The 25,696-nt window shown below is 40.8% G+C and overlaps 1 protein-coding gene across 8 annotated transcripts in view; it reads left to right on the forward strand.

Annotated features, from left to right (window-relative positions):
• SYNE2 (spectrin repeat containing nuclear envelope protein 2) overlaps positions 1-25,696 on the forward strand; it is a 293,026-nt gene that overhangs the window by 170,569 nt on the left and 96,761 nt on the right. For all 8 annotated transcript variants that reach the window (XM_036010877.1, XM_036010883.1, XM_036010867.1 and 5 more), the window contains 11 exons: positions 71-336; positions 1,512-1,680; positions 4,677-4,832; positions 7,173-7,313; positions 8,994-9,176; positions 9,927-10,064; positions 13,962-14,147; positions 16,111-16,233; positions 17,640-17,822; positions 20,634-20,765; positions 24,907-25,110. In XM_036010877.1, coding sequence (XP_035866770.1) covers positions 71-336; positions 1,512-1,680; positions 4,677-4,832; positions 7,173-7,313; positions 8,994-9,176; positions 9,927-10,064; positions 13,962-14,147; positions 16,111-16,233; positions 17,640-17,822; positions 20,634-20,765; positions 24,907-25,110 — 1,881 coding nt within the window. The remainder of the gene's footprint in view (positions 1-70; positions 337-1,511; positions 1,681-4,676; positions 4,833-7,172; positions 7,314-8,993; positions 9,177-9,926; positions 10,065-13,961; positions 14,148-16,110; positions 16,234-17,639; positions 17,823-20,633; positions 20,766-24,906; positions 25,111-25,696) is intronic.

Genomic DNA, 25,696 nt, shown 5'->3' on the forward strand with positions numbered 1-25,696 from the left:
TTTTTCAGCCCTGAGATGGTAAGACTACATTTTACTTATTTTAGGTCTCTCTTTTCGTTTCTTGAATTAGGTTGAACGAGAAGCAATTATTTTAGATAATCTTCAGGAAGAACTCCCTGAAATTTCCAAGACAAAAGAGGCAGCCACCACAGCGGAACTCTCTGAGCTAGCAGACTCTTTAAGCCAATACGAAGAGAACGCGGAGAAGCAGCAGCTGTCGCTGGCCCTGCTCCTTCAGCGCATCAAAAGCATCCAGAGCGCTGCGGACAGCGCAGGCGCGGTGCAGACTGTGCCGGCGTTGCAGGAGATTACATCTATGCAAGAACGATGCGATAAGTAAGATTTCACAAAAAAAAAAAAAAAAAAAAAAAAACTATTAAGGAAACATGTTTGACAGTTTTGGGTTTAAAATTAAGAAAATACTGAATTTCAAGAATATAAAATATTACAGGATAATGACAAATGATATGGCAGAATTGAGTTGAATCAACAGCAATCGAAAGGGATAGAAAAGACTGATAACGATAATTTAAACAAGCACCTGTTTTTCATCTTGGTATTACTGAGGATGAATACACTTCATTCTGATTGCTGTTGTTTTAATTTAGTAATACATATTTATTATATGAAGTTTAGAGACTGTGGGACATTATAAAGATTTATATGAAACCCACCTTTAATTTTACCACTCAGCAACAACCACTGCCAATCACTTTTTCTCATCTTTTTTAACTATAATTATACTTTTAAACAAATTGTGAGCCTAGCACTATACTGTTTTGTATTCTGCTGAATCATTTATCAGCATATCATGTTTGTTTGTCTCTGCCATGAATGATTTCTGAAACATAGCTGTATAGTTTTTCATCATGTGGATATGCAGTAACTTATTCACCAAGCCCCCAATACACAACCTTTAAATTATATATATTGTTTTTACTTTTATAAAGCACTGCAGTGAATGTTTTCGTGCCATGTTCTCTGTCTGCATCTGTAATTAATTCATTAAAAAATGCTGAGAAGCAGAGGCATTGAGCCAAAGTGTCTAGTAAATTACAGCTAGAGATACTTACCTAATTAATAGCTCTCAGGAAGGATTTAGTCACTTCAACTCCTCTGCGGATACGGTGCATACCTGCACAGCACACGGGGTCGGCCGAGATAAAAAGGCTGGCGCGGGTGTCCATCCCCAGGAACCAGCCCATGCCTCCATTCACACCTCAACGCCGTGTTCCGTTGAACACAAGGATTACACCAAAAAGAGGATAGAGATGGCAAGTGTTATATAAAGTGTGAAAAGAGGGTATTTTGAGATTAAAGTTTTGGAGAGGTTTTTGATTGAGTGATAGAATTTGATATATGCTTTATATGTTCAGTATATAAATCATTGAAACTGGTACTTTTCTCTCAGAAAAAACAATTTTGTGAGCTATGTGAACATCTTGTTGAAATAAAACTATTTCACAGATGAGCAGGCTAGAGGAACAATTTTTTTTGATGCTGTATTTTAGGCTTTTTCAGAAAGCTCAAGAAAATAAGGAATTGCTGCTGAATGAAATCCAAGAGCGACATTCTTTCACAAAAGAAATAATTGCTTTGAAGAGTTTATTTCAACAGATCACAACTTCTTTCCAAAATATGGAACTACAGGATGGCCTAGAGAAAGCAGAACAGTTCGAGGTAAGTCAGAAATGAACTTGTGAAGGCGGCTGGTATAGGTTTGTAGTCTTGAATGCAGGTACTCGGGAGGGAGGTGACTCAGTGACGAGAGTGGAGCAGTCCAGGAGAGAGGAAAGCACGTGCAAAGGCCCTGTGGCCTGGTGCAGGCACAGCCACAGAAGATCAGTGTGGCTGGAGGGCGGAGAGCAGGTTAGAGACCAGGTTGGGGAGTAGGCCGGTAAGGACCAAGCAGCCCTTTTTTGACCACATTTTACATGTGTTTGGTGAACAAAGGCCTTAGACCACTCTTGAATAGCATGTTAGATAATTCACATTAGTGGGGTGTAATGTCTCACTTCTGATAGGGTGGAACTGTTTTTACTTACAACACTTCTGACAGCAAATGTGTGGGTCCTCCCGCTCCGCCCTGCCTGCAACATACACACCCCACACCAACCTATTCTCCAGCTCCTTGTACTCCAACCGGGTGTCCTGCAGTTCAGTTCAATTCTGACACTAACTTCCAGGAGTTAACACAGACCTCACAGCTAAGGGCTGAGTCCCACAAGACTGCCCTCACTTTACACACCAAAGGGCAAGCCCCGGGCCTCTGGCACTTTTGACTGACAGTCTATGTAAGGGCTTCTTATGACTCCCTCCTCAGCTTCAATAATTTGGTAGAATGCCTCAAACAGAAGTCAGGAGAGCACTTTGCTTACTGTTATTGTTTTATTATACAGGATACAACTCAAGGACAACCAAAGGGAAGAGATGCATAGGGCAAGGAATGGGGGGAGGGGTGTGGAGCCTCTAAGACCTCACTACTGGGTGTGTCACTCTCCCAGCACCCCAACGAGTTCGCCAACTCCAAAAGTCTCCGAACCTTGGCAGTTAGGGCTTTTTATGGAGGTTTCATTACATAGGCATGATTGGTTAAATTACTGTTCATTGGAGATTAACTCAACCTGAGTGGCTCCTCTCCCCTTCCTAGTGGATGGGAAGTAGAGCAGAAATTTCATTCCAGCTGTTACCAAACTAAAGGGGTTCAGTTCCCTGCACGCACCAAAGTGCAATCAAACGTGACCAGGAGTTTGTAGCAACGAAAGGTTAGTTAAGGAAATGGTGCGAATCACAGGGCAGCGTTGCTCTCAGACCTGGCTCCCTGGTAGTTTCTAGGGGAGGGTTATACAGGGGAAAATCTTGAATCATGGTGACTGAGGGAGTTAGGGCCCTGTTCGGGGTTGCAGTCTCTACTGATTGGTCAGCACTAGGGCAGGGGGTAGCTGATCTGTGCATCTGGCTCTGACATCAGCCACGGCATTGCCCTGTCTGGCTTTGCAAACGTGGTTGGTGGAGTCGGTCTGCTTTTCTGGGTCTAGAGCTGAAACACAGCTGTGGCCTAGATGTTACCTCCAGTTCCCCTGAAACTCTGTCTCTGTGGGTGAACAGACCTGAGACTTTGTTCCTGAGATTATTTGACACTGACCAGAGCCTCAGTGCCCTGCAAGCTTAATGATTAAAAAAGTGCACAGCAGAGGGAAGGGGTGAGTCAGGGCATTCCTGGTCTGCACCAGGCCCGTTTGAACCGAAAGGAAAGGAGAACCTGCCTGATGAAGGAAGGGACGTTTCTGTGTGGCTGCAAGTGTTGGTTCTTCTGGCAACCAGCCCCCATTCTAAGCTGTCACATCGTTATTGGGGCATCCCAAGAGTCATCTCATTTGCGTAAACTCAGGTTTTGGCTGAAAAATAGACAAAAGATGCTGCTCTCACTACATTTAGGAAATGTCAAGCATTTTAGAAGCTGTGCCAGAAACCAGTGATGAAGACCAAGTGTATATGTTATATCACAGTATCACAGCATCGTTTGGGAACTCCTCCCCCCCGCCCCCGCCACCCCCCAGGATGTCTCTTATTCGGGTCCAATGGTAACAGGCAAAAATGATATTTGCAAGTTTATTCAAAAGTTGCATGCTGTCGTTAATCAAAGTTGGTTGTCAGTGTTGAGAAGGGAAACGTACTGTCCCTCATGGAATCAGTCTTCTAGGGGACGCCATCTATTTGCAGCTTTGAGTGAAGCTCTGTGTCCCCAGACCAGGTCTAGATAAACCAGGGTGACACTGTACCTCAAACCCCAGCTTTGTCTGCCTGGCGTTGTTCTCTAACTTTCCCTTGTCTAGATTCGCTCTCTGCTGTGGACTGAGAAAAGGAAAAGAGTGTCACATCATGAAGTCATTCAAAATTGTAATCATTCTTCAGTTCAATGACTCACTCAATCCATTAACACAAATAAGGCTGCTGCACGGCTACTCTAAAAACAAACAAGCCCCAAAAGCCAGAGCGAAGTCAAAAAGTATTTTTCCACTTGATCTTTGGGAAACCTTCCCAAACAAATGAGTTTCTCCTTTATAATTAGTGCAGGAGAACCTAGATCAGATTTTGTTTCTAGGCCACAACCAATGGACTATTTGTTCAGGTTTCTTTTATCTGCTGAAACCCGCATTCTTTGCCTGGAACTGGAACTCTCCTGTTTGAAAGAAGTCGAGCTCTGCTGGGCTGTCTAATTACATGAAAGCAGACACTTCTGCTTCGAACGTAAGGGCTTTTAGTGGCCTTGAATCATTGTGATGATAATGTAGGAAGAAACAGAAATGGCAACAAAGTTAATAACAAAAAAAACTTTGAAACTTTTTGCTACTTGCAGCTTTTTAGATTGAGGCTGCCACCGAGATACAGTTAAATCCTAGAGGTACTTTAGAAGCAGGAGATGTTGTAATGTCTTTTCAGGACAATGGTTTGACACTGGGAAGAGATATCAAATTTAATTCTTACAAATTAGAAAGCATCATCTGACCAAAAGGAGTATCTCTCAGGCTTAATCAGCTTGTATCAACAGCGAGGTTTTGTCATGCAAAATTTGTGCATTTAAATCATAAGGATGTGCTGGAAAGCCGCTTTTATTTTCAGAGTTAAACTCTTCCCCCATCCCGTGAGTACTGAAACTCTCTTGATGTTTTCAGGAGCTTCAAAGCAGTTTTAAGAAAGGGAAGCTAACTTTTGAGAATATTATGGAAAAACTCCGAATCAAGTATTCTGAAATGTACACCATAGTTCCCGCAGAGATTGAGTCCCAGGTGGAAGAATGCAGGAAAGCTTTAGAAGACGTAGAAGAAAAGGTAATAATGATGTTTGCACTAGTGTTGTTATTTGTGGAGTTGAATGAATGTAAAGAAAATATTTAGTATCATATTTTTATTTGCCCTGGTTTCAACTATAATGTTTATACAGTTTAGTCAAGTGATAATTTTGTGTACTGAATACTGAGATGCAATTGCTCTGAATAAGCGACAGAAAACACAGAAATTAGGTAATCTGTTTATTTTTAGTTGTCAAGATGTTTAGTATTTCTTCTCTTGTATTTAGACATAGTTAAGTATTAACTTTCACTTGTTTTTTTTTTTTTTTTAACTGCACACCCACTTTAAAGTTATGGACATGGATAATGCTTTGTTTTAAAACACATTTTCCTTGTACGTTTTGAAATAGCAACCAACAACAATAAGAATAAAAATTTCACATGTCACTTAACGCACAGTGCCTTTCTAATGATGGTGGTAGCACAATTCTCATAAATCATATCTGGGCAAATCTTTATATTTGGAAGTCCAGTTTAGAAGAATGTGTGGGAAATGTTTCATAGTACAGACTTAGAAGTTTAGCAAGGCAATGTTCCTGAATTGTAAAAAGGCAGCCCAAATTCAACAGAACAAAATTCTGTTCTATTTAGCACCCACAGAAAGATTTTTGTATTGCTTTTTAAAGCCTAGAATATCTCTAACTTAGTAAAATAGATAGCAAATACACATACAGAAATAAGATTTCAAACTTAGTTCACTTCTATGCAGGTTTCTATGCAAACTTAGCTAACCTATGTAAACATCTCATAAACTCCTAATATATATTTATAAGAACTCTTGTTGATTTAACATGCAATAAACTCTGTTATGAGGTACTTTCTCAAGAATCACGTACTATTGATTTTATTTTCAGAGAATACTAAATGTTTTGAGAGAAACTAAATTCGTTCTTGTGAATGCTTTGTGTGAAAATCCCTAACAAAGTGACTTAATAATCAAAATCTGTCTTTTCAACTTAAGGTTGAAACTTTCAACTGTAGCTTACGTCTTTGTAACAAAAAGCAACGGATTTCTCTTGTGGGGTGTGTCTGAAGGTTCCAGGCGGCAGATACAGTGCCGTTCTGTACAGTTCAGGCCGTAGCGTGACTTCCCTAAGTCATGGTCTCTCCTAAGGTTCCTAAGTGGTGTCCGTCCCTGCCAGCAGAACAGCTGCCCGAAAGATCAGAAAGCTGCATTTTGTGGAAATTTGTTACATAGGACTAGAAAGTTATATAGCAACAAAAAACCCACTGCAGGATTAATTTTTTTTTCTAGAAGTCTTGCCTGTGGTGTGGTGTGGTCTATGAAATAAAAACATTTTATTGAAAGTATCAACAGCTTGATGTGAAAAGAGCGTGGATTCCAGAGTCTGGCAGCCTGGGGCTTCTTGGGGCAAGGTCACCTGTCACCTTGACATGTGACCTTAATTTAAACAAGTCATCCAGCCTCTGTTTAGTTTCTGCATCTGCTTACTATCTTTATTGGAATGTTCTAGTCTCAGTGGTTATACAGATATAGTAGTTTTTAAAAAAATTAAAGAATGATACAAAAGCAGAAAGTATTATTTAGTTATTCAGTGGCTGCTGGAAGAAAACCTTATCAATGTAGCCAAAAGAAGGGAAAAAAAAGGAACATGAACTAATCAGGCATTTGAAAAATGGCACACTCAACATTCCTGTATCTTTCCTAACCTAAGTAATTTTTTTAAGAAAATCATTTGGATAAAAAGTGACACTGTTCAGCAGCTAGATTTCTGACTGCTGTGAAAACACACTGGAAACTTTCCCACAGAGAAAACTAAGCTTTGAATGTCCTCAAGGTTATTTTACCCTAATGAATATTAAGGCGGGAATTACAACTTTTTGAATCAGCTGGAGAAGAAATTTGATTTTATTGAAAACAGTTCTTTACAGAGGATTTCCTCGTAAAATGGAGAGACTGTGTAATGAATAGTTTACCTCTCAGGAATCCTTTCTTGTCATCTGCTCCACTGGGTGTGTTCCGGGAGTCCGCTCGATTGCTGTGCCCCATGTGGCACGCGTGTATCTGTAAGTATATGCTGTGGATTACATTCAACAAATTTGTGTTTGTCGGTTTTCTTTCCTTTCTTTAGGTTGGATTTAACAGACTGGGTCAGCACAGCTGCCATCTCCTCACCTGCTAATGTGCCCTCTCATTAACACATTAGCCAGCATGGTTTGAAAGTTTACAGGGGACCTTTAAACAATTTTTATAACAAAAGCACATAACAGTGGGACTAACCCTTTTATCATTTGAACCCGTGACTACAGTGCAGGAAACATCTCTAAACCAAAATATGTCTTTCTCCCTTTGTAACAGATTAGCAGTGAAGTCTTGAAAAGTTCACCATCATACGCAATGAGCAGAAAAATAGATGAAATCAACAATGGACTTCATAATGTTGAAAAGATGTTGCAGCAGAAAAGCAAAAATATCGAGAAAGCTCAAGAAATTCAAAAGGTAACATCCTCCGTGCACTTCCTTCACCCTTGGTGTTCTGCCTGCTCATCTGTCATCATCACAGGGCGTGCCCTCCGGGGTAGCCTGAACTACAGGGATGCTGGCCCAGCTCCACAGGCCACCCTTACCAAGGGCACCACCTACACTGGCTTGGTAGAGAATGTCACATTTAAGAATTGTTCTCAGTTTTTTCAAGGTGAAAATATACCCAACCCCCTGAGAGCCTATGGTTGTGAACTGGCCTTTTCACAAGTAAAGGAGAGTGAAGATCTAATATTTATAAGACTATATAAAAATATTATGCACAAATATAAATATATATAAAACAAAGGCTAACATGTTTCTGTGTTTGAGCATTTCTTAGAACCTTTGGTTTTCTAAAGTGAAATATGTTGGGTATTAAAATATGGAATGTTTATAAAACTCATTGGATTAAAAAATTTCAATAGGATTGTCAACTGTAATTGAAAAATAAGAGTGCAATAACAGTAAAAAGTATTTCAATAGAATACTAAAGAATAATGCTAAACAATAGCATTAGCAGCTTTTCTTTAGACTGCAAGGGGGAATAGGAAAATAGAAATTCCAGTTTTTTTCCCTGGTAAAATGTCTTAAGAAATAAAGTCTTAGGTAAAACTGTATATATACATAATATTTTTCCTCTTAACTCCCAAGTAGACTCTACATATAGAGAGCGGTTTTTAAAAGATTTTTTTTTTTGATATATTTATTTTTAGAGAGGGGGAAGGGAGGGAGGAAGGCAGGGAGGAAGGGAGGGGGAGAAACATTGATGTGAGAGAGAAACACAGATCAACTGCCTCTTGCACGCACCCAGGCGGGGTGTGGACCGAACCTACAACTCAGGCCTGTGCTCTGACCGGGGATTGAACTGGTGACCGTCCGCTTTGTGAGACGACACCCAGCTGACTAAGCCACACTGGGCACGACTAGAGAGCATTCTTATTTTAATCTACATTTTAAGGAAATTTGCTAATGTGAATGGAGACTTTAAAAAATAGGTCAGAATATGTTCACCATTGGGCAAAATGTCAGACTCTTAATAAATAGAGGAATCTAATTTAAGCAACAAGATTTTCTCATTTCTAGAAATTATGTTCTTAAGCAAATATTAAGTAAGATTTAAATTTTTTACCTTTGAAATGTTTGAACCTAGCCTGTCAGTTTGTTGAACCCAAAGCAGATGCTACTGTTACCTGTGGCTAGAATGCACAGCCGCCACATTAATCCTGAGTGTAAGCAGATACATTATTTTTATTAGTTTCATTTTTGTACTTGATCAAAATTGCCTTCTTGAAAGTATATGTATGTGCTGATCTAAATAGGTTTAAATATTAGCTAAAGCCCTTTATAAACATAATATTAACACTCTTGAAAGATGAGGGTGCGTCGCCCTTGCTTGGTGCCCTCATCTCTGTGAATGTCCGGGTCTGTCTGCTCTCCTGCAGCTCATCTGTACCGAAATGAGCACTGTGAGAGTCGAGACACCTCAGAAAGAGTGTTTTCCAGTTTAGGTCGCCAGTGATTCCTAAGCACACGTGAATAGCTGCCTGTGGTGGTGTTTTGGTAGCATTTACTGTGCAAATAGCATGTGAACACCAGGAATTACCACAATACACCATGACACCTGCGTTTAAATTGACGTGTGATTTCCTTGTCCAGAAAATGTGGGACGAGCTGGACCTCTGGCATTCCAAGCTCAATGAGCTGGATTCTGAAGTACATGACATTGTGGAAGGGGATCCAGGACAGGCTCAAGAATGGATGGATAACTTGATGGTTCCTTTCCAGAAGTATCAGCAAGTATCCCAGAGAGCAGAATCGAGGACCTCCCAGTTAAATAAGGTGCGGTGGTAACATGTGATAATGGCACATAGTGTGTAGCGGTGTTGAGATCGGTTTAAAACAAATAAAAACATATATTCAGAGGTATCCAGTTTCCCTCTGATTGCCAGTTTTAGAATTTGAAGCTAGAGCCACACAGTAGGTTCAGGTGGGCACCCAAGGGACAGAAGTCACTGAAGGGACAGGCAGGAAGTCTAACTGGGCAGGCAGAGGCAGGTATCCAAGAGTCAGCCCCAGCACAGCTCTTCCTGCAGGCAATCTCGGGAGTTCAGGAAGGGCACTAGCAACAAGGAGGAATGTCAGAACAAGACACCTCCTTTTTCCCCTTTAAGCAGAGGTCGTGGGTGGGTGGCTGGTGTTGGATATGTGACCGAACAAGGGTGAGGCAGGGTCCTAGTCTCAGAGGAGCTGGGATGGCATAGGACAAGGCCCCGGACAGGAGGACAAAGTACAAATCCAGTTTTCAGAATGAAGCATACTGTGGGAACCAGACTAGTTGCAAGACTAACTCAGAACCCTTGCCAAGGCCCCTGGCTTTGGGGTGGAACTTTTTTAAGTCCTTTTCAGCTGTGGTCTGGATTAGTCTTTAAGATTGGCAGGTTTGGAACTGGAGGGGAGGGGGCAAGTGGCCCCAGCCATGGGGTGTGGAGCCCTGCAGGGCTGACAGACCACTAACAGCCTCAAGTTCTTCATTCAAATCAAGTAGGAGGCATCAGTCAGACTGAGTTTGTTACAACTTTTCTTCCACAGGCCACAGTCAAGATGGAGGAATATCATGATCTTTTGAAGAGTACTGAGGCTTGGATAGAAAATACCAGTCGTTTGCTGGCTAACCCTGCCGACTATGCCTCTTCAAAGGCACTGAGTCTCCATGCTAGCACCCTTCAGGTAAGTGTTCTTCCCATGCTTCCTGCGTGCCACAGAATCTGCATCATGATCAGTGGCTTAGCTAACCATCACGGTGCTTCCTCCACCTTTTTTTTTCCCCTGAAAAACCACCATATCTTCAACTGTGCCAAATGGCAGAAGGATGCTTGGAAGGGTGGCAGGCTGTAGACAGGGATTTTGGAGACCAGGATCTTGTTCTTTCTGTCCTGGTATCTACTATGTCAGCAGTAACCAGGGACCAGTTTCATGGAAAACAGTTTTTCCACAGACCAGGGAGGGGATTGGCAGGGGATAGCTTTATAGCCTGCGGCCAGATGCAGCTTAATCATCACTTGCCACTCACTGATAGGGTTTTGATATGAGTTTGCAAGCAGTTGAATTATTATGGTCTCTGTGCAGTCAAACCTCTCTGCGAATGGTAATCTGTACTTGTGGCCGCTCCCCAGCGCTAGCATCACCATCTCAGTCCTACTTCAGATCATCAGCATTAGATTCTCATGAAGAGCATACAGCCAAGACCCCTCACACGCACAGTTCACAGTAGGGTTCGTGCTCCTATGAGAATCTAATGCCACAGCTGATCTGGCAGGAGGCGGAGCTCAGGCCTTAACGTGAGCCACTGGGAGCAGCTGTAAATACAGATGAGGCTTTCCTCACTCTCCCACTGCTCACCTCCTGCTGGTTGGCTCCTAACAGGTTGGGGACCCCTATATTACCTGACTCTTGGGGTAATTTACTGTATTCTCCATGAACCTCGGTTTCCCCCATCAGTGAAATAAGAACGTTGCACTGAGTGGTGATGGTTTTGGCTGGCAAAATTCTAAAATGGATCCCAATGTTTTTGTTCCCTGATGTACACAACTGTATAATCCCCTCCCCTTGAGTGTGGGTGAGAATATGAGTATGTGATGAACTAGCCTCTCCATTGATTAGGTTTCATCACTGTACTGCTAAGGGAATGAGGTGATCATTCCTGTGAATACAGGATCAGTCATGGTTGTATAGTTGTAAGATTTCCTGGAAGCAGACTGGAGAGAGATTCTCCCGCTGGCTTGAAGAAGTAAGCTGCCATGTGATGAGAGGGCAGTGGGGCTAGGATCCCAGGGTGGCCTCTAGAAGCTGAGAGTGACCCCCTGTCCATAGTCAGCAGGAAAGCTGGCATCTCAGCCCTGCAGCTGAGTTCTGCCAGCATCCTGCATGACCTTGGAAGAGAAACCCATGCTCCAGATGGCACCTTGATTGCAGCCATGTTAGCATCCTGAGCAGAAGACTCAGACCTAATCTATTCCTGGACTCTTGAGCCATAGGACCTATGAGAATAATACCTTTGTGTTTATTTTAAGCTGCTAAGTGTGGTAATTAGTTACACAGCATTAAAAAAAATTAATCTGGTTCCTTCCCACTCTACCATGCCATAATCCCAAATTTCCTGTACTCCCGGGCACTCTGCAGGTGCCCCGTGCCTCCATGCTAGCTTGCAAAGACAAATGAAACCATTTTCTTCCTCCGGGTCATGACTGCCAGAGATCTTCCAGGTGCCAACTGTTGGCTGAAGTTTTATTATGAAGGCATATTTAGCCACCAGTAAGAATCTCTTAGGAAAAGGTTTATTCTGTAACAATTTTTAGAGTAATCAGACCTCAAGGTTGATCCAGCTCCTTTTTATGTCCTTAGAATAGCACAGTGTGTTCCTAAGTGAACAACTGACTTCATACCTCCCCGGTTTTGGAGATGTGCGGGCAGGGCATAAAGGTGTTACATTTTTACCCATTTGTCCCTTTTCTTCCCCTGCCCTGTGATTTCTGTCCCCGCCTCTTGGGTTGGCTTTCCACATCCCCCTTTATTTTAAATTGCCTGCATTTTTCATCATTTTAAGGAGTTTGCAAAGACAGAAGAGAAAAATAATGCTTCTTCCCTCAAATGCTTATTATAAGATTTTTTTAAAAAAAACACTGTGTAAGAATGAACTCAGGCAAAAGCAATTGGACTTTGCTACCTACTGACACAAATGTAAAAGTGTGAAAGTATCTCTCATGCGCTGGCCTTTCTGAGCTGGCGCTGAGTAGAACTCTAGTTTGTGAGCTAGAAGTAGGGACACGGGGAGGTGCAGGATGATTTCCCACAGACTGTATCCTAATACATCCCCCAAATGGAAAGTAAGTCTCAAATAACTGTTCATATGTGAATACCCCATTTTATCTTTATTTTTTAAAATAGTTGTCTTATTTTAGGATACCCTTTTGCATTTTTCAGGTACTACCAGGAGTGATTTTTAAAATGACTTTTAAAGGTATCAAAACTTTCCACTAAGCTTTAAAAATCTGTTTTAATTGCATTATAACCTTCTATCTGGATAGTATTATTTAAAATAGGTTTTTATAACCTAAAGATGCTGTTTATAACCCAAAACTGCTATGTAGTTAAGAATCATGGAAACATAAATTTCATTGAAAGGTAGGAAAACAACTTATTTTTTAATCAGCTTCGTTGCGGTATAATTTGCATACAGTACAGCTAGATGAAATTTTTAGGTGAGTTGTGGTGATGGCATACAGCTGTGTCACTGCCCCCACTGCTGACATAGAGAACATTTCCATCCCCCCGAGTTTCCCCTCAGTTTCCTCCTGCTCCTTTGCAGTCAGCCCCCTCCCCCATCTTTAGCCCTAGTAAGCACGTGCTCCCTGCTTTCTATTCATACAGTTTTGCCTTTTGTACAATATTCTATAAGTTGAATCATATAGTATGTAGTCTTTTGTACCTGACTTCTTTTACTTAGCATCATGTTTTTGAGGTTCATCTAGGTTGTTAGGTTTATAGGTAGTTTATTCTTTTGATCGCTGAATAGTATTCTATTAATGTAAATACATAATATGTTTAGCTCCTCACCAGTTAATGGACATTTGGGTTGTTCAAGGATTGGTCTACATATTCGATATCTATTGTTCTGTAACATGTTACTCTAGAAGTTAGCAGCCTAAAACAACAAACATTTGTTACCTTTCAGTCAACGTGGGTCTGGAATCTAGGCAGGGCTTAGCGGAGTGCTTCTGGCTCAGGGGCTCCCATGAGAATGCAGTCGAGGTGTCGGCCAAGGCTGTGGTCTGCTCTGAAGGCTCACTTTGGGTGAGGGAGGCGGCAGGACGCATATCCAAGCTCCTCCACAGGGGTGTTGGCAGGCCTTGGAAGAGCCACCTGCGTACACAAGGCTGCCTCATGGCGTGCCAGCTGGTCCCTCTCTCCATAAACAATCTTAAAGAGAATGAGAGAGCTCCTGAGACAGAAACAGACTTGGATGATCTAACCTTGGAAATTACACCACATTGCTTCTGCCATATTTTATTAGAGGTCAATCAGTAAGCCCCGGTTCAAATTCCAGAGGGAAGGACTGCAGGTTAGTTGTTCCTGGACCTGTTAATGGTGGCAGAGGAGCGGGATTATGTGGTTCAAAATGGGTGCTGCAAGCCCACCAGAATCAGTAGACACTGTGGCCCTGGCCACTTGGTTGGAGCGTCTTCCCTTATGCCAAAGGGTTGCTGGTTCAATTCCCAGGCAAGGCACATATCTAGGTTTCGGGTTTCGCCCCCCAGCCAGGGCACATATGGGAGGCACCTGGTCAGCGTTTCTGTCTCACATCTGATGTTCCTCTCTCTTTCTCTCTCAACCCCCACCCACCTCTAAAATGAATAAACACATTCTCAGCCGAAGATGAAAAAAAAATTGTTACACACTCTGAAGTCATCCACTACCATCAGCAATAGTGTTCAGGGTTTTATTACGTAACTGGAAATAACCAGGAATTTGATATATTGAGACAAATGTAAATTTTCTTGGATTTAAATTTTTGTCAACTTTCAGTATCTTAATGTTTCTTTTTCCCCCTTGTTTCTCATTATGTAGATGGCTTTGGAAGATTCGGAACAGAAACACAATTGTTTACATTCAGTTTTCACAGCTCTGGCAGGCTTGTCAGTGATTTTTGAAACGGATGATTTAGCACAGTCCATACAAGAGCTAAGTCGTCAAGTAGCAGCTTTGCAACAAAACATCATGGAAAGCCTTCCACAGCTTCAGCGTATGGCTGATGTAAGTTGGAACTATAAAGATGTGATTTCTTATTTTTAATTTATATTTCATTTAGTAAATTAGAGTAATCCTGTTAACTAATTTTATGAAGACACGTTGATCTGGTACTTTTTATTTTTGCATTTATGTTCAAAGGAAGAATCCTGATCAAATGTGCTCAGTGTTTTCTCTTTGTCAGAGAGGAGATACCGTGGATTTACAGGCACCGTCAGCAGAGAGGGAATTAAATCATATAACCTCCCAAGTCTTCACCAATGGCAAATACTTTCTGAGGGGCTGGGGCATGCTGGCTACTGGGTCTTTTAATATTTTACTTCAGCTTGAACCATGCGTGGTATTTAATAAGGATGGAGTGCCATGTCAAGGGTAGAGAAAGCTAGTCCTATTTACCTTTTCTTCCTCAGTTACATTCCGTGTACCACACTTACATAACTTCGGGGAATAGTAATTGTTACATATTCTTGGTTAGTGATGCCTATTCCAAAGTTTTTACAATTGTAGAAGCTTTACAAAGCTTTACAATGTAGAAGCTTTGAAAGCTTCTACAATTTTTCATGAAAAATGTCCTAAAATACATTGTATATGTTTATATACCTTTTTCAATGTAAGGTGCAGAAAATAATTTCAACATGCTTTAACTTTTCCTCATAGTCTGGATACATCACTATAAAGTTACTGACTGTACTTACTGCTTTTCTTGCTGATTGCTCTGTTTGTCCTCTGTTGAATGGTCCAAACTGCTGTAATTTGAAGCCCTTAGTCTATTTCTATGTAGTTTTTTCTGTCCCCGTCATTATTAGCTGTGCCTCTGTATTGCTACAGTGTGTCTGCCATGAGAGCTGCTAAAGGCTGGAAGGCGCCTCACGGTGTGAGTGGATTTCACCCTGGGGGTTTCATAGCACATGTTGTAGCATTTCACTTTAAGGTTCTTGTCCAGGCTCTAGAGGTTGATGTGGTTAAGAGAATAACCACTGCACAAATGATCTATTGTTTAAATTAGTTGAAGTTATAAAGTAACAACTTTTCAAATGGCAACAAGCCATCAGCAGGAAAATCCCGTCCATTTTCCAGCTCCTTGTGTGTTCCTTTCTCTCCCAAGGGCAACTTTATCATTTTACTTACAGTGGTGGGAATTTTTAAAATGTGAGACTCACTTGTGTTCAAGTGTTTAAACACATTCCAAAGATAAATCTAAAGAGTTTGTAGATCATTGAGACTTTACCTAAAAACCAATTCTGATGTATACTATGGATGGCCCCCAACTTACAATGGTTTCACTTAAGATTTTATTTTTTATTTTTTGATGGTGAGAAAGTGAAATACATTCAGTAGAAACCATATTTCAAGTTTTGAATTTTGATCTTTTCCCAGCTAGCAACATGAGGTAAGTTACTCTCTTGTGATGCTAGACAGAAGCAATGACCACTGCCCCCCCCCCAACCCCCCCATCAGCTACGCTGTCCTCAGGGTAAACAGTCAGTGCTTGAGATTGTGTATTCATTGTGTTAGATGGTTTTGCCCAGCTGTAGGCTCATGCAGGTGTTCTGAGCACATACAAGGCTCAGCTGTGATGTTTAGTAGGTTAGGTGTATTAAATACATTTTTTTACTTAATGATATTTTTAATTTACAATGGGTTTATCAGGCCGTAACCTCATCATAAGTCAAGAAGCATCTGTACCTTTGTTCTCAGAGTACAAGTAATTGAAAAGTGGCTTTATGAGGATCTTTAACTCAATAGTGTGTAAGCAGTGCTTTGTAGTGTGGTCTGCTAATAATAGAATAGCATTTTTTTATGGAAAACAGTTAACAGTATCTGAGTAGCACTTGTTTAGTCTTTAAGAGGTATAGAAATGGCAAATACATTTTAGTTAAATGTTAGAATAGAATGAATGGCAATAAATTGTGTCTTATAGATGTACGCAGCTTATACTGCATGAGTTTTTTTTTCTCTGAAATTCTAGGATGTGGTTGCCGTTGAAACTGAGGTAAAGTCGATGGAGAAAAGAGTTTCAAAAATCAAAGCTATCCTATTATCTAAAGAAATATTTGATTTTTCACCTGAAGAACAACTTAAGCATGGGGAGGTAAGTCTGGATCATTATTTATTTTCTCATAATATTTATTATGTTTATTTTTAGATATGTAATAATATGATGTAATAAAAAGTATTTAGTCTTGCTAGAATAATAGCACAATAAAATCAAAAGAGATATGGCCCAGGCCAGGTGGCTTAGTTGGTTGGAGCGTCATCCCATCCTCCAAAAGGTTGTGGTTTCAGTTCCTGACCAGGGCACGTGCCTAGGCTGTGTGTTTGATCTCCAGTCAGGGCACGTCCTGGAGACAACCTCTCTCTCTCTCTCTCTCTCTCTCTCTCTCTCTCTCTCTCTCCCTCTCCCTGCCCCCCTCTCTAAAATTCAACAAACGTATTCTTGGGTAAGGATTAAAAAAACGTTGAAAGAGATACTAATGTCTATAAATATCATGTTTTAAATCATATAGTACTATTTATATAAATATAATTTTCCTATAAGTAATTTTTCATTTAATTTCTTCCAGAAACTTCAAAGTTTGGCAGTTTTGCTTTCAAGTCAAATTTAGTTGTTTAATAGTCCAAGAGCTTAAGGCTCTAAGGCAGGAGAACTGAGTTCCAGCCCCACCTAAGATGCTTATAACATTTCGTATCTGCACACTGGTATTGCAGTGATTATGTTGGACTATTCTAATGCATACAGAGCCCTTAGCACTAAATAGTACGCAGATGTTGATTCTGCCTGGTGGTTAGGACCGGGTGCTTTGGGGTCAGGCAGCCTGGGTTCTAATCGCAGCCCTGCTTTTCTCACCTTCACCTTGGTCTTCCAACTGCTGTGAATCCACTTTCCTTGCCTATGACGTGGAAGTTCTGATACCTACCTCCCAGGGTAGTTGTAAGGATCAAATGAAATGATACATATGAAGTATTTAATAATACTCTCTTCTTATTAATTGATTATGTAAATCCAGGTTTCTGTGAATCAGATGTCATTAAAGCAAAGTAATTATACCTCTGGGACTTATAAAACTCGACAGTTCTGTTCAATGCAATAAGCATTTCCTGAGAAACAGGCCTGTGCTGGGTGCGGTTGTTACAAGAGTGAGATGCAGTACTTGCTGTTACCACAGCTCACTGCCTGGTGATAGCACACAAAGCAAAACAACAGTTGTAGGGCGGGCAGGGAGGAGGGGAGAAGGAAGGCAAGGGCGGTCCGAGTGCATCGCCTGGCGCTGGGAGGCCACTCTTGCCCCAGACGTTCATTCTTCCATGAGAACTTTAATAACCGGATCACAAGTGATAGAATAATCTTTTTCACTCTGAGCTAAGGAAATGTTTTAAAAATCAAAATCATAGATTAGAGACTAAATTATACACTTATACTTTTGAATAAGTAGGTTTAACAGTGTAACAGTGGCCCTTTTTTCCACTTATGAACCATGCATATCTGATATAATTAAGGTCATACTGGAAAATATACACCCTATGAAGAAAACCATTGCTGAAATACTGTCTTACCAAGTGGAACTGAGTTTACCCCAGACAGGAATGAAACCTCTGCCTGTGTTTCAGCGGACAAATCAGCTTCTACAAGATATAAAACTTTTGGAAAATGTGACTCACGAACAAAATGAGTTGTTAAAGGTGAGTGGTTTCTGATGACAGCCAACTTACTAGACAAAGACATTTGGCGAAGGCTGGCCTCGTTTTCACTTTCACTGGTCGGGCAGGTCCGATTCCCATGACAGCGAGATGCTGCCCATGTTGGTTCTTTCTGGCCTCTCCCAGTGCTGCTGCCCGGGAAGTGGCATTTGGGGTAGGGGTGTACCTTCTTGCGGAAATGGGGTTGAAGTCAGTTTTCTCCATTTTTACCCTTGTTCCGGTTACAGACATTGAAGTCTAGTTACGGTCTGTCTCACTCCATTCTCCAGCTGTGGAAGACCTGCGTGGGTCCAGTGTGAGGGGAGAGGTTTGAACTTGAACAGAGCATTTGCGGTCTCACGGGGCCCACAGACTCTGACAGTAGCCATTCCCGTGATAATTTCTTTTCGCATCTCAGTCACTTTCCTCTTCATCGTCTCATTTTGTTCTCAGGTATTTGGTACAGGAAAGTAGGCACTTTGTCATCTTATTTTTACCTATAAGGACACTAGTGCCAGAAGGTAGACAACTTGCTAACAGAACACCGAGTTAACTTGTGTTGAGATTCCTTTGTGTACCAATGGGACAGGTGTTTGAGTTTTTAGATTCCTGGTGGTGGTCTCCAGATCAGGGTCTCTTTCTTCTAATGTTTGACCTTTCAGTCTCCTGGGGGTTTTTTTTCTTTTCATTTTGTTTGATTCCAGTCTCAAGACAACCATCATCATTAGACAGAAATTACTTTTCACTTTGGTCTGTGTTCCTAGATCAACAGCCACGCACAAGAACTCACAAGAACAGAAATTTCCCAAAGAGCCTGAAATTCCACAGACTTTTTTCAGCTCTTGGTAGAATCCCCTTCTGCCTGCCTTTCCTGATTAGATGGGTCAGGGTAGGAAGAAAGGTTTATTTTCCTTTTTCCCAACTACCACCTGATTGTAGGAAGAAAATTATTTCTCCCTCTTAAATTTTATTCACATTTTGGTGACCACTGTGTTCTCCTAAGATTCAAGGACACTGTAGTCTCTGGTTTGAGTCTTAACCTGTAGCCTCCCTGACCTGGCTCTACTGATCTGCTGATGTCATTTCCTGGCACCCACAGGGAGAAAAAAGATCTGGTACTCAACATACTATTTTTGAATAAAGAGAAGAAAAGAGAAAGATATAAAATTTGATCTATTATTTTTAATCTTTTTGTGCTTCTTGGTCTCCTGTCAGGAAAAGACCAGTCCTAACTATGCTCGAAAGTGACTTCTTCACGAGATGAATAGGAGGGGGAAATAGAAGACAAAATTTATTTTGTGCCAAATTAGGTATCAAACTGTGCCACTGAAATTTTCCATCTTACTGTATTGGTGGAAATCAGATGTCATCTCATATAATTCAAAGCTAAGTAAGCCGGTGGTAATGAAAAGCATTAGAATACGGTACATTTATTTTAATTCCTACTTTAGATATTAGAAGTGCCCTCATTGCGGAAAACAAGACAAATTACTTTGGGGGCAAGTCATGGGATGTTGCTCTTTAGAGAGGCTGGGGAACAGGTGTGTGCAGCGAACAGAGTTATTCATTTCCAGCCTGAAGCTAAAAGTATGGTTAAATATTAAACAAAATACATGGAAGAATTCTGTGTTGGCCAGGAGCTTTGTAGTTTAAAAGACATTTTGCTTCATTGTGAACCATAGCAAGCAAATAGCTAAACTTGCTTTTGAAATTCATTTCTCTATTTCATCATACTTGCCATTTAGTCCACAGATAGCTTTTTTTTTAAATTTTTTTAAGATTTTATTTATTTATTTATTATTTAGAGAAGGGAGGGAGAAAGAGAGAGAGAGAGAGACATCAATGTGCGGTTGCTGGGGGTCATGACCTGCAACCCAAACCTGTACCCTGACTGGGAATCGAACCTGCGAGACTTTGGTTCTCAACCTGCGCTCAATCCACTGAGCTACGCCAGCCAGGGCCACAGATAGCTTTGAGCTCTACTGCTCGCTTAATGTGAGGCTCCAGGTATTGTTCTGGTTAGTTTTGCTTTATTCTGCCAACTCAGACTGCTCTGGAACCCCGAACCTTTTACTCATAAAATATACATTACTGATCCAGTCGATACCAGGTGAGGATGTGGCTGGAAGAGGAAAAGTTGTCGTATCTCAAATTACATGCTTTTTCTACTCTGATTCAGTAATGCCAACTTTCTATGTGGAAAGCCACACATGGAAAATGTATTTAGATGGCATATGTGCCCTGACCAGTGTTGGCTCAGTTGGTAAGAGTGTTGTCCTATAACTGAAGGGTTGTGGGTTCAATTCCTGGTCAGAATATACACGTAGGTTGTAGGTCTAATCACAGGTCCAAGTGTGTACAGGAGGCAACCAATTGATGTTTCTCTCTCACATTGATGTTTCTCTCTCTCTTCATTCCTCTCTCTAAAAGCAATGAAAAAAAAAATGTCCTCAGATGACATATATAACATATCAATAATTTTATAAAACTTAGCAACTTTACATTAACCTGTTATTAAATGCTTCCCAGAATAAGCCCACTGGACTGAAAACACATAAGAGCAAACATGTGTCTATATAGACCTCCACTTCAAGCACTGCCTAGGTGCCCGGGCATCTAGTAGGGCAAGCAGGTCAGGGGTAGCTTTGCAGATGTTGTCCTCGATATTAGGCTGCCATTTCCTGCTGAAGTCTGTATGGGTGCATATTGGCTGTCATTGACTGGAGCTGGTGATGGGGCTAGACACTGGAAGTAGCCCATTGATCTCTTCCTTGGATATGACAAAAATTCTTCTTTTGGGGGGTTATTTTTTAGATAGTCATAAAACAGACTAATGAATGTGATGTGGAAATAGAAAATTTGAAGCAGATCTTAAGTAACTATTCAGCTGAGCTCTCCCGTGAAGATATGTCACCACAACAAGCTGCCCATATGCCACAAGTGCAGGTATGTTTCTTCATTCATTCTGCAACCCAGCAGTTCGCTCAACAATCATGTACTAAGGTGTTGGTGTCTAGAAGCCTTTGTGATAGAATAGTCTGTTTCCTACACTTCTCTTCCAATTGAAAGTATTTTATGTGTGTATTCACTTTCCATTCCTATTTCACAAAAGAGGTGAAAATAATTATAGTGGAAGGCCCTTCAATGCCCTTATCCTCAGACTATTGCATATTGGTGAGAATTTGCTCTGGTACCAAAAAAGCTAATGTACCACAGAATATTTGGACAACATGACTTTCTGGCTAGCTTCTGGGAGAGGGGTCACACAGTGGGGGCTGGCCTTCAGAGGTAAAGACCATGGACACCGCTGTAATGAAGTTCCATGTACTAAAAGTTCTATAGACCAAGCTGTATTTCCATATGAAACATAATTAACAGTGTCAGGTGGACCCAGTTACACAGGTTTGCATGTTAACCCTCTACTGCTAGGGTTTCATTCAGCTTTTGTTTTTGAATCAGAACTTCTATAAAAATTAGAAAAAAAAAACCCTTGATTGTATGGCAAGGATTGTAGAGAGCCGAGTTTTTCCTGCTATCACGTTCATGCAGGCAGGTGATTGCTATTGTATTCCAAGCCAGGTTATACTACCTGCTCACTGTGAACCAAGGGCAAGTCACTTAACCTCAAGGGTGAAGTACAGAGGGACTCAAGGTGACACAGCTGTTAAGTAATGGGCTCAATAGGCAGACTCAATAATAAAGACTCAGCATTATAAAAATGTCAAATTTCCCTTTACATTCAAAGTTTGAGGACCCCCCCAACGAAGAGCTTTAATTTATGAGTTATATCTACCAATATAGAAACTAAAACTCAGAAGTATAAAACTATTTGTTTAGTTATTTTAAAGTAACAATCATAAACCCATTACATGTGAATAGAAATAATAGCGTTTTATGGAAGAAATTATATTTTCCCAAAAGAATGTGTAGTGAGAAGAGTGACGTTGTTTTACATTTTTGCAAATCTCTGTATAATGTTCAGCTTGTCAGAATGACAGCTAGATTCTCGTCTGTTTCTGCGTTTGATCTGCAAAGCTGTGTAGTTTTGTTTCAAGTATGTTAAACACCCCAACCTCTCAAGACATGTACACAGAAAAGGGAATATTTAAATGACCCTTCTGAATGATTGTAGATATTCTTTGAAACTACACTAAACTCCAGTAGGTGGAAGTTACAAGTTTGGAATCCGAGGCCATGCCAGGGAACTTTTCATATCTTGCATTAAAACCCACCGGTCTGTCCTATATAGGGTGGGGCAAAAATAGGTTTATAGTTGTGAGTACATGAAACCCAGAGTTTACTCTTGTGTTATTGTTTACTAACTGTTTTATTATTTTCCATACAAACAACTGTGAACATACTTTTGCCCGACCTTGTACTTTGAATGGATATTTCACCCCACGTGATTTTATGACATCATGCTCGATCCTTTGGAAAATAATTGTTTCACTGGTTACACAGCCTGTCCAAATGTTGACACATTTCAGTAATTGATATTAAAACTTTTACATTTGTTGACATGTATCTCTTTAGGATAATCTTGTTTTATTTACATACGTAAATATAGTTGACCAACTTTTTTTTTTTCAAGTAAAATATGTTCTATAAAAAAAAAACTGGCAGTTCAAGTAGAAATTCAAATAATTACACAAGTGCTTTTCCTTAACCCTTACACTTTGGTATGTGGCAGAAGTCCTTTAAGTATGCTTTTCACTTTGTCATACAGAATATTAAAAATACATGTTATCAAGGATATTCTTAAGTGAAACTGGCCTTTTCTATTGTGTTGGTGAAAAAGTTTGTTTTTTTTCCTTAAGATGGTTCTAGCAGCACTTAGTTGTCTTTAATTTCATTCAAAACAATTTTGGATTGAATTGTGACAGCTGTCATATCAGCATGCATTTAAAAAATCAAAATTAGTGAATATTTGTGTAGCCATTTTAATATTAAAGATGGAAGAAAATAGGCAACATTTTTGGCATATTATGCTTTATTATTTCAAGAAAGGTAAAAAACACAACTGGAACTCAAAGATTTGTGCAGTGTGTGGAGAGGTGCAGTGACTGATCAAACGTGTCAAAAGTAGTTTGTGAAGTTTTGTGCTAGAGATTTCTCGCCAGATGATGCTTCATGGTTAGACAGACCAGTTGAAATTGATAGTGATCAAACCAAGACATTAATTGAGAACAATCAACACTATACCCTGCAGGAAATAGCTGGCATACTCAAAATACCCAAATCAATAAAGTTACTAGTGAAAATGAAAAAAAAATGTATTTTATTTTATGGAAAAAAACTAAATGGACTTATTGGCCATCATACAGTGTCTGGCAGAAATAAGGCCTACTTATGTGTGGTCAGTAGGGTAATAATGTGGGTGTAATAATTTATAGTTTTAATTTAAACATTTCACCTAAAATGTCATATGGTGTGTTTGAGTGTGATGGAGCCATGTTACAGAATTACATGCTTATGATTTCATGATAAAGATTTTATAATTAAAAGGGTGTTATTTGTGCTGGGCCCAGTATAGTGAAGAATCTAATAACCACTAAAATAGCTGTTGTTCCTGCCCGATTCATGTAAGATGCCAGTAGTTTTATCTACCATTGCTTTTGCAATGAAAAATAACACAGTGAAGAATGTCAACACAGTGAAAACCATCAAATAACATGTTAGTATTATTATAAAAATTACCTCAACCCCACATAGTGTAGCCCGCGGGGGTCGGTGGATGCCATGTTGAGAGTGGCCGCTCAGGGCCCCACTGTGCCTTGGCCGTGGTGGCTCTGCAGGCTGCTCTGTGTCTCTGAGGGTCATTCTAATGGCTGTAGTGTTAACGTTCATTGGTAGACACTACTGCTGTGAAGTTTAGTGTTTTCTCAGTTTAATTCAATGATCATTTCAGACAGGGGTCACAAGAAGTTGCACTTCAGGTAGAACAGGGGTACTGGAGTTGGAAGGTGTGCAGCCGCTGAAGAGCTGTGGGGCTGGGGGTCAGGCAGCCTGGTCTGTGCTCTGTCTCTAGCTAGCTGCGGCTCTGGGCAAAGTCACCTTCTTTTTCTGGACTTCACAACTCTCACATATAGGTGCAGACATGCTAAGCTTCTGTGTCTGTAAAATAATGAAGGATTCCATGAGTATCTGCAGGATGGATGGATGGATCAGAAGAATAACGGGAGGCATGAACAAGTAGGGGTTTACAGAATACATAAGGAATGGAATTCGCATACATGGAGGTTTGCTACGAAGGAGCATGTTGTCTTCTGATGCGGCACTTAATGCAGAGTTAAGGCAGAAGTGGAAGAATGCCTTTCGGGGTGCTAGAGAAGAGGGTGTCAGACTAGATGACACCTGCTACTTCTTCCAAATGTATAATTCTATGATCCTCATAGGCTGACAGTGGGCATCTACATTTCTACCATATATAGGAAAAATATTCTCACACATCCACCATACAAAGTTTCAAAGTCACATTATGAAGCTTGGACTCATCTGTCCATCATTTCCATAGTAAGTTACGCTTCATGGTACCTTTGTTTTTTGTTCCCATTTGGTAGAAAGCTTTGGCTGTGAAAAAAAGCAAATCAATTCATTAATAATGAAGAAGGTTTCAAAAGCAATAACAAAGATGTATGATTTCTAACTTTGTTTTCTCTCAGTGGTTTCCAAATGTTAGTCTGCTCATGAATCCCTTGGGGCACTTATTAACGTGCAGATTCCTAGGCCCGTGGGTTCTGGCCAGTCAGTTCTGTGGCCACTAGTCAGTGGCCCCCAACTTTGGGCACACATTACAGTCACCTGTGGAGCTTGTTACAAATTTCTGAGCCTCAGCTTGACACTCCCAGAGATTGACCAACAAGATCTAAAATGAGGCTAAGGCATTCCAATAGGGAGCTTGTAGACCCTCCCCAGGACTGGGAAATGCAGCTGGGATGCAGAACTACAATGTACCAGAGAGTAGCTCCTGGCTGTGCACACCAACAGCTCATGAAACTCTTCATCCCTTGTACCCATGGAAGCAGGCCCCACGGGCATGCCGAGGTCTCAGACATCCTAAAGCAATGCAAATGCTCTTTTTGCACAGGGAGAAATGGAAGATATTGAAAAACAGATTATAAGTTTGAACCAGAAAAAGGAAGACCTGTTGGTGAACTTAAAGGCTGCCGTGCTAAACCTTCATCAGCATTTACAGCAAAAACAGCAAGAATTAGACAAAGAAAAGGAAATACTGTCAGCAGAAGCATCACAAGAGGATGGAGTGGCCGAGAGGGATGTTTCTGAGCAGAGGGTGAGTGTGGTTTTCATGAATGCTGGTCCCACATTCCCTGAGCTTTAAATGGGTAGTGTTTTTTTCACCAGTGGCATTTGTGTCTATGGCCCATAGTAAAGGAACTTTAAAAAGTGGAAATACTCTGCCTGAGGTTGTTCACTAGTGAGTATAAATCTGCAGGGTACGTCTGTTCTGGACTCAACAGAATTCTTATGTGTGAGTTACTCAAGGAGGTGCTTATGAAATTCCACAGGCAGGTGGGTGAATGGGAGCTACCCTCTCAAAAATCTCCTGACTAAAACAGCCCTTTGCAGACTCCAGGGTGAGCCCAGCCCCTCTCTAAGCCCACTCTGAGTCCACATCGGTGAATCTCATTTTTAATTGTTTAATAAGGAGCGAGAGGACAGGACAAATGAAAAGGATATAAGAGTTGACTGAGTCTTGATTATTTGTCTGATGAGCTGAAGTTGCCAGACCCAGAGGGCTACTTGTGTAGGTGGATATCGGATAAAGTGAATAAAAAAACTAGCTACATGAAAATGCAGCCGGGCCGGGATCCCGGTGATGTTGAATGGCAGCTTGGCTGCAGGCGTCTTTGTGCTGT

This window comes from Phyllostomus discolor, chromosome 1 (genome assembly GCF_004126475.2).
Source record: "Phyllostomus discolor isolate MPI-MPIP mPhyDis1 chromosome 1, mPhyDis1.pri.v3, whole genome shotgun sequence".
NCBI classification, from domain to species: Eukaryota; Metazoa; Chordata; class Mammalia; order Chiroptera; family Phyllostomidae; genus Phyllostomus; species Phyllostomus discolor.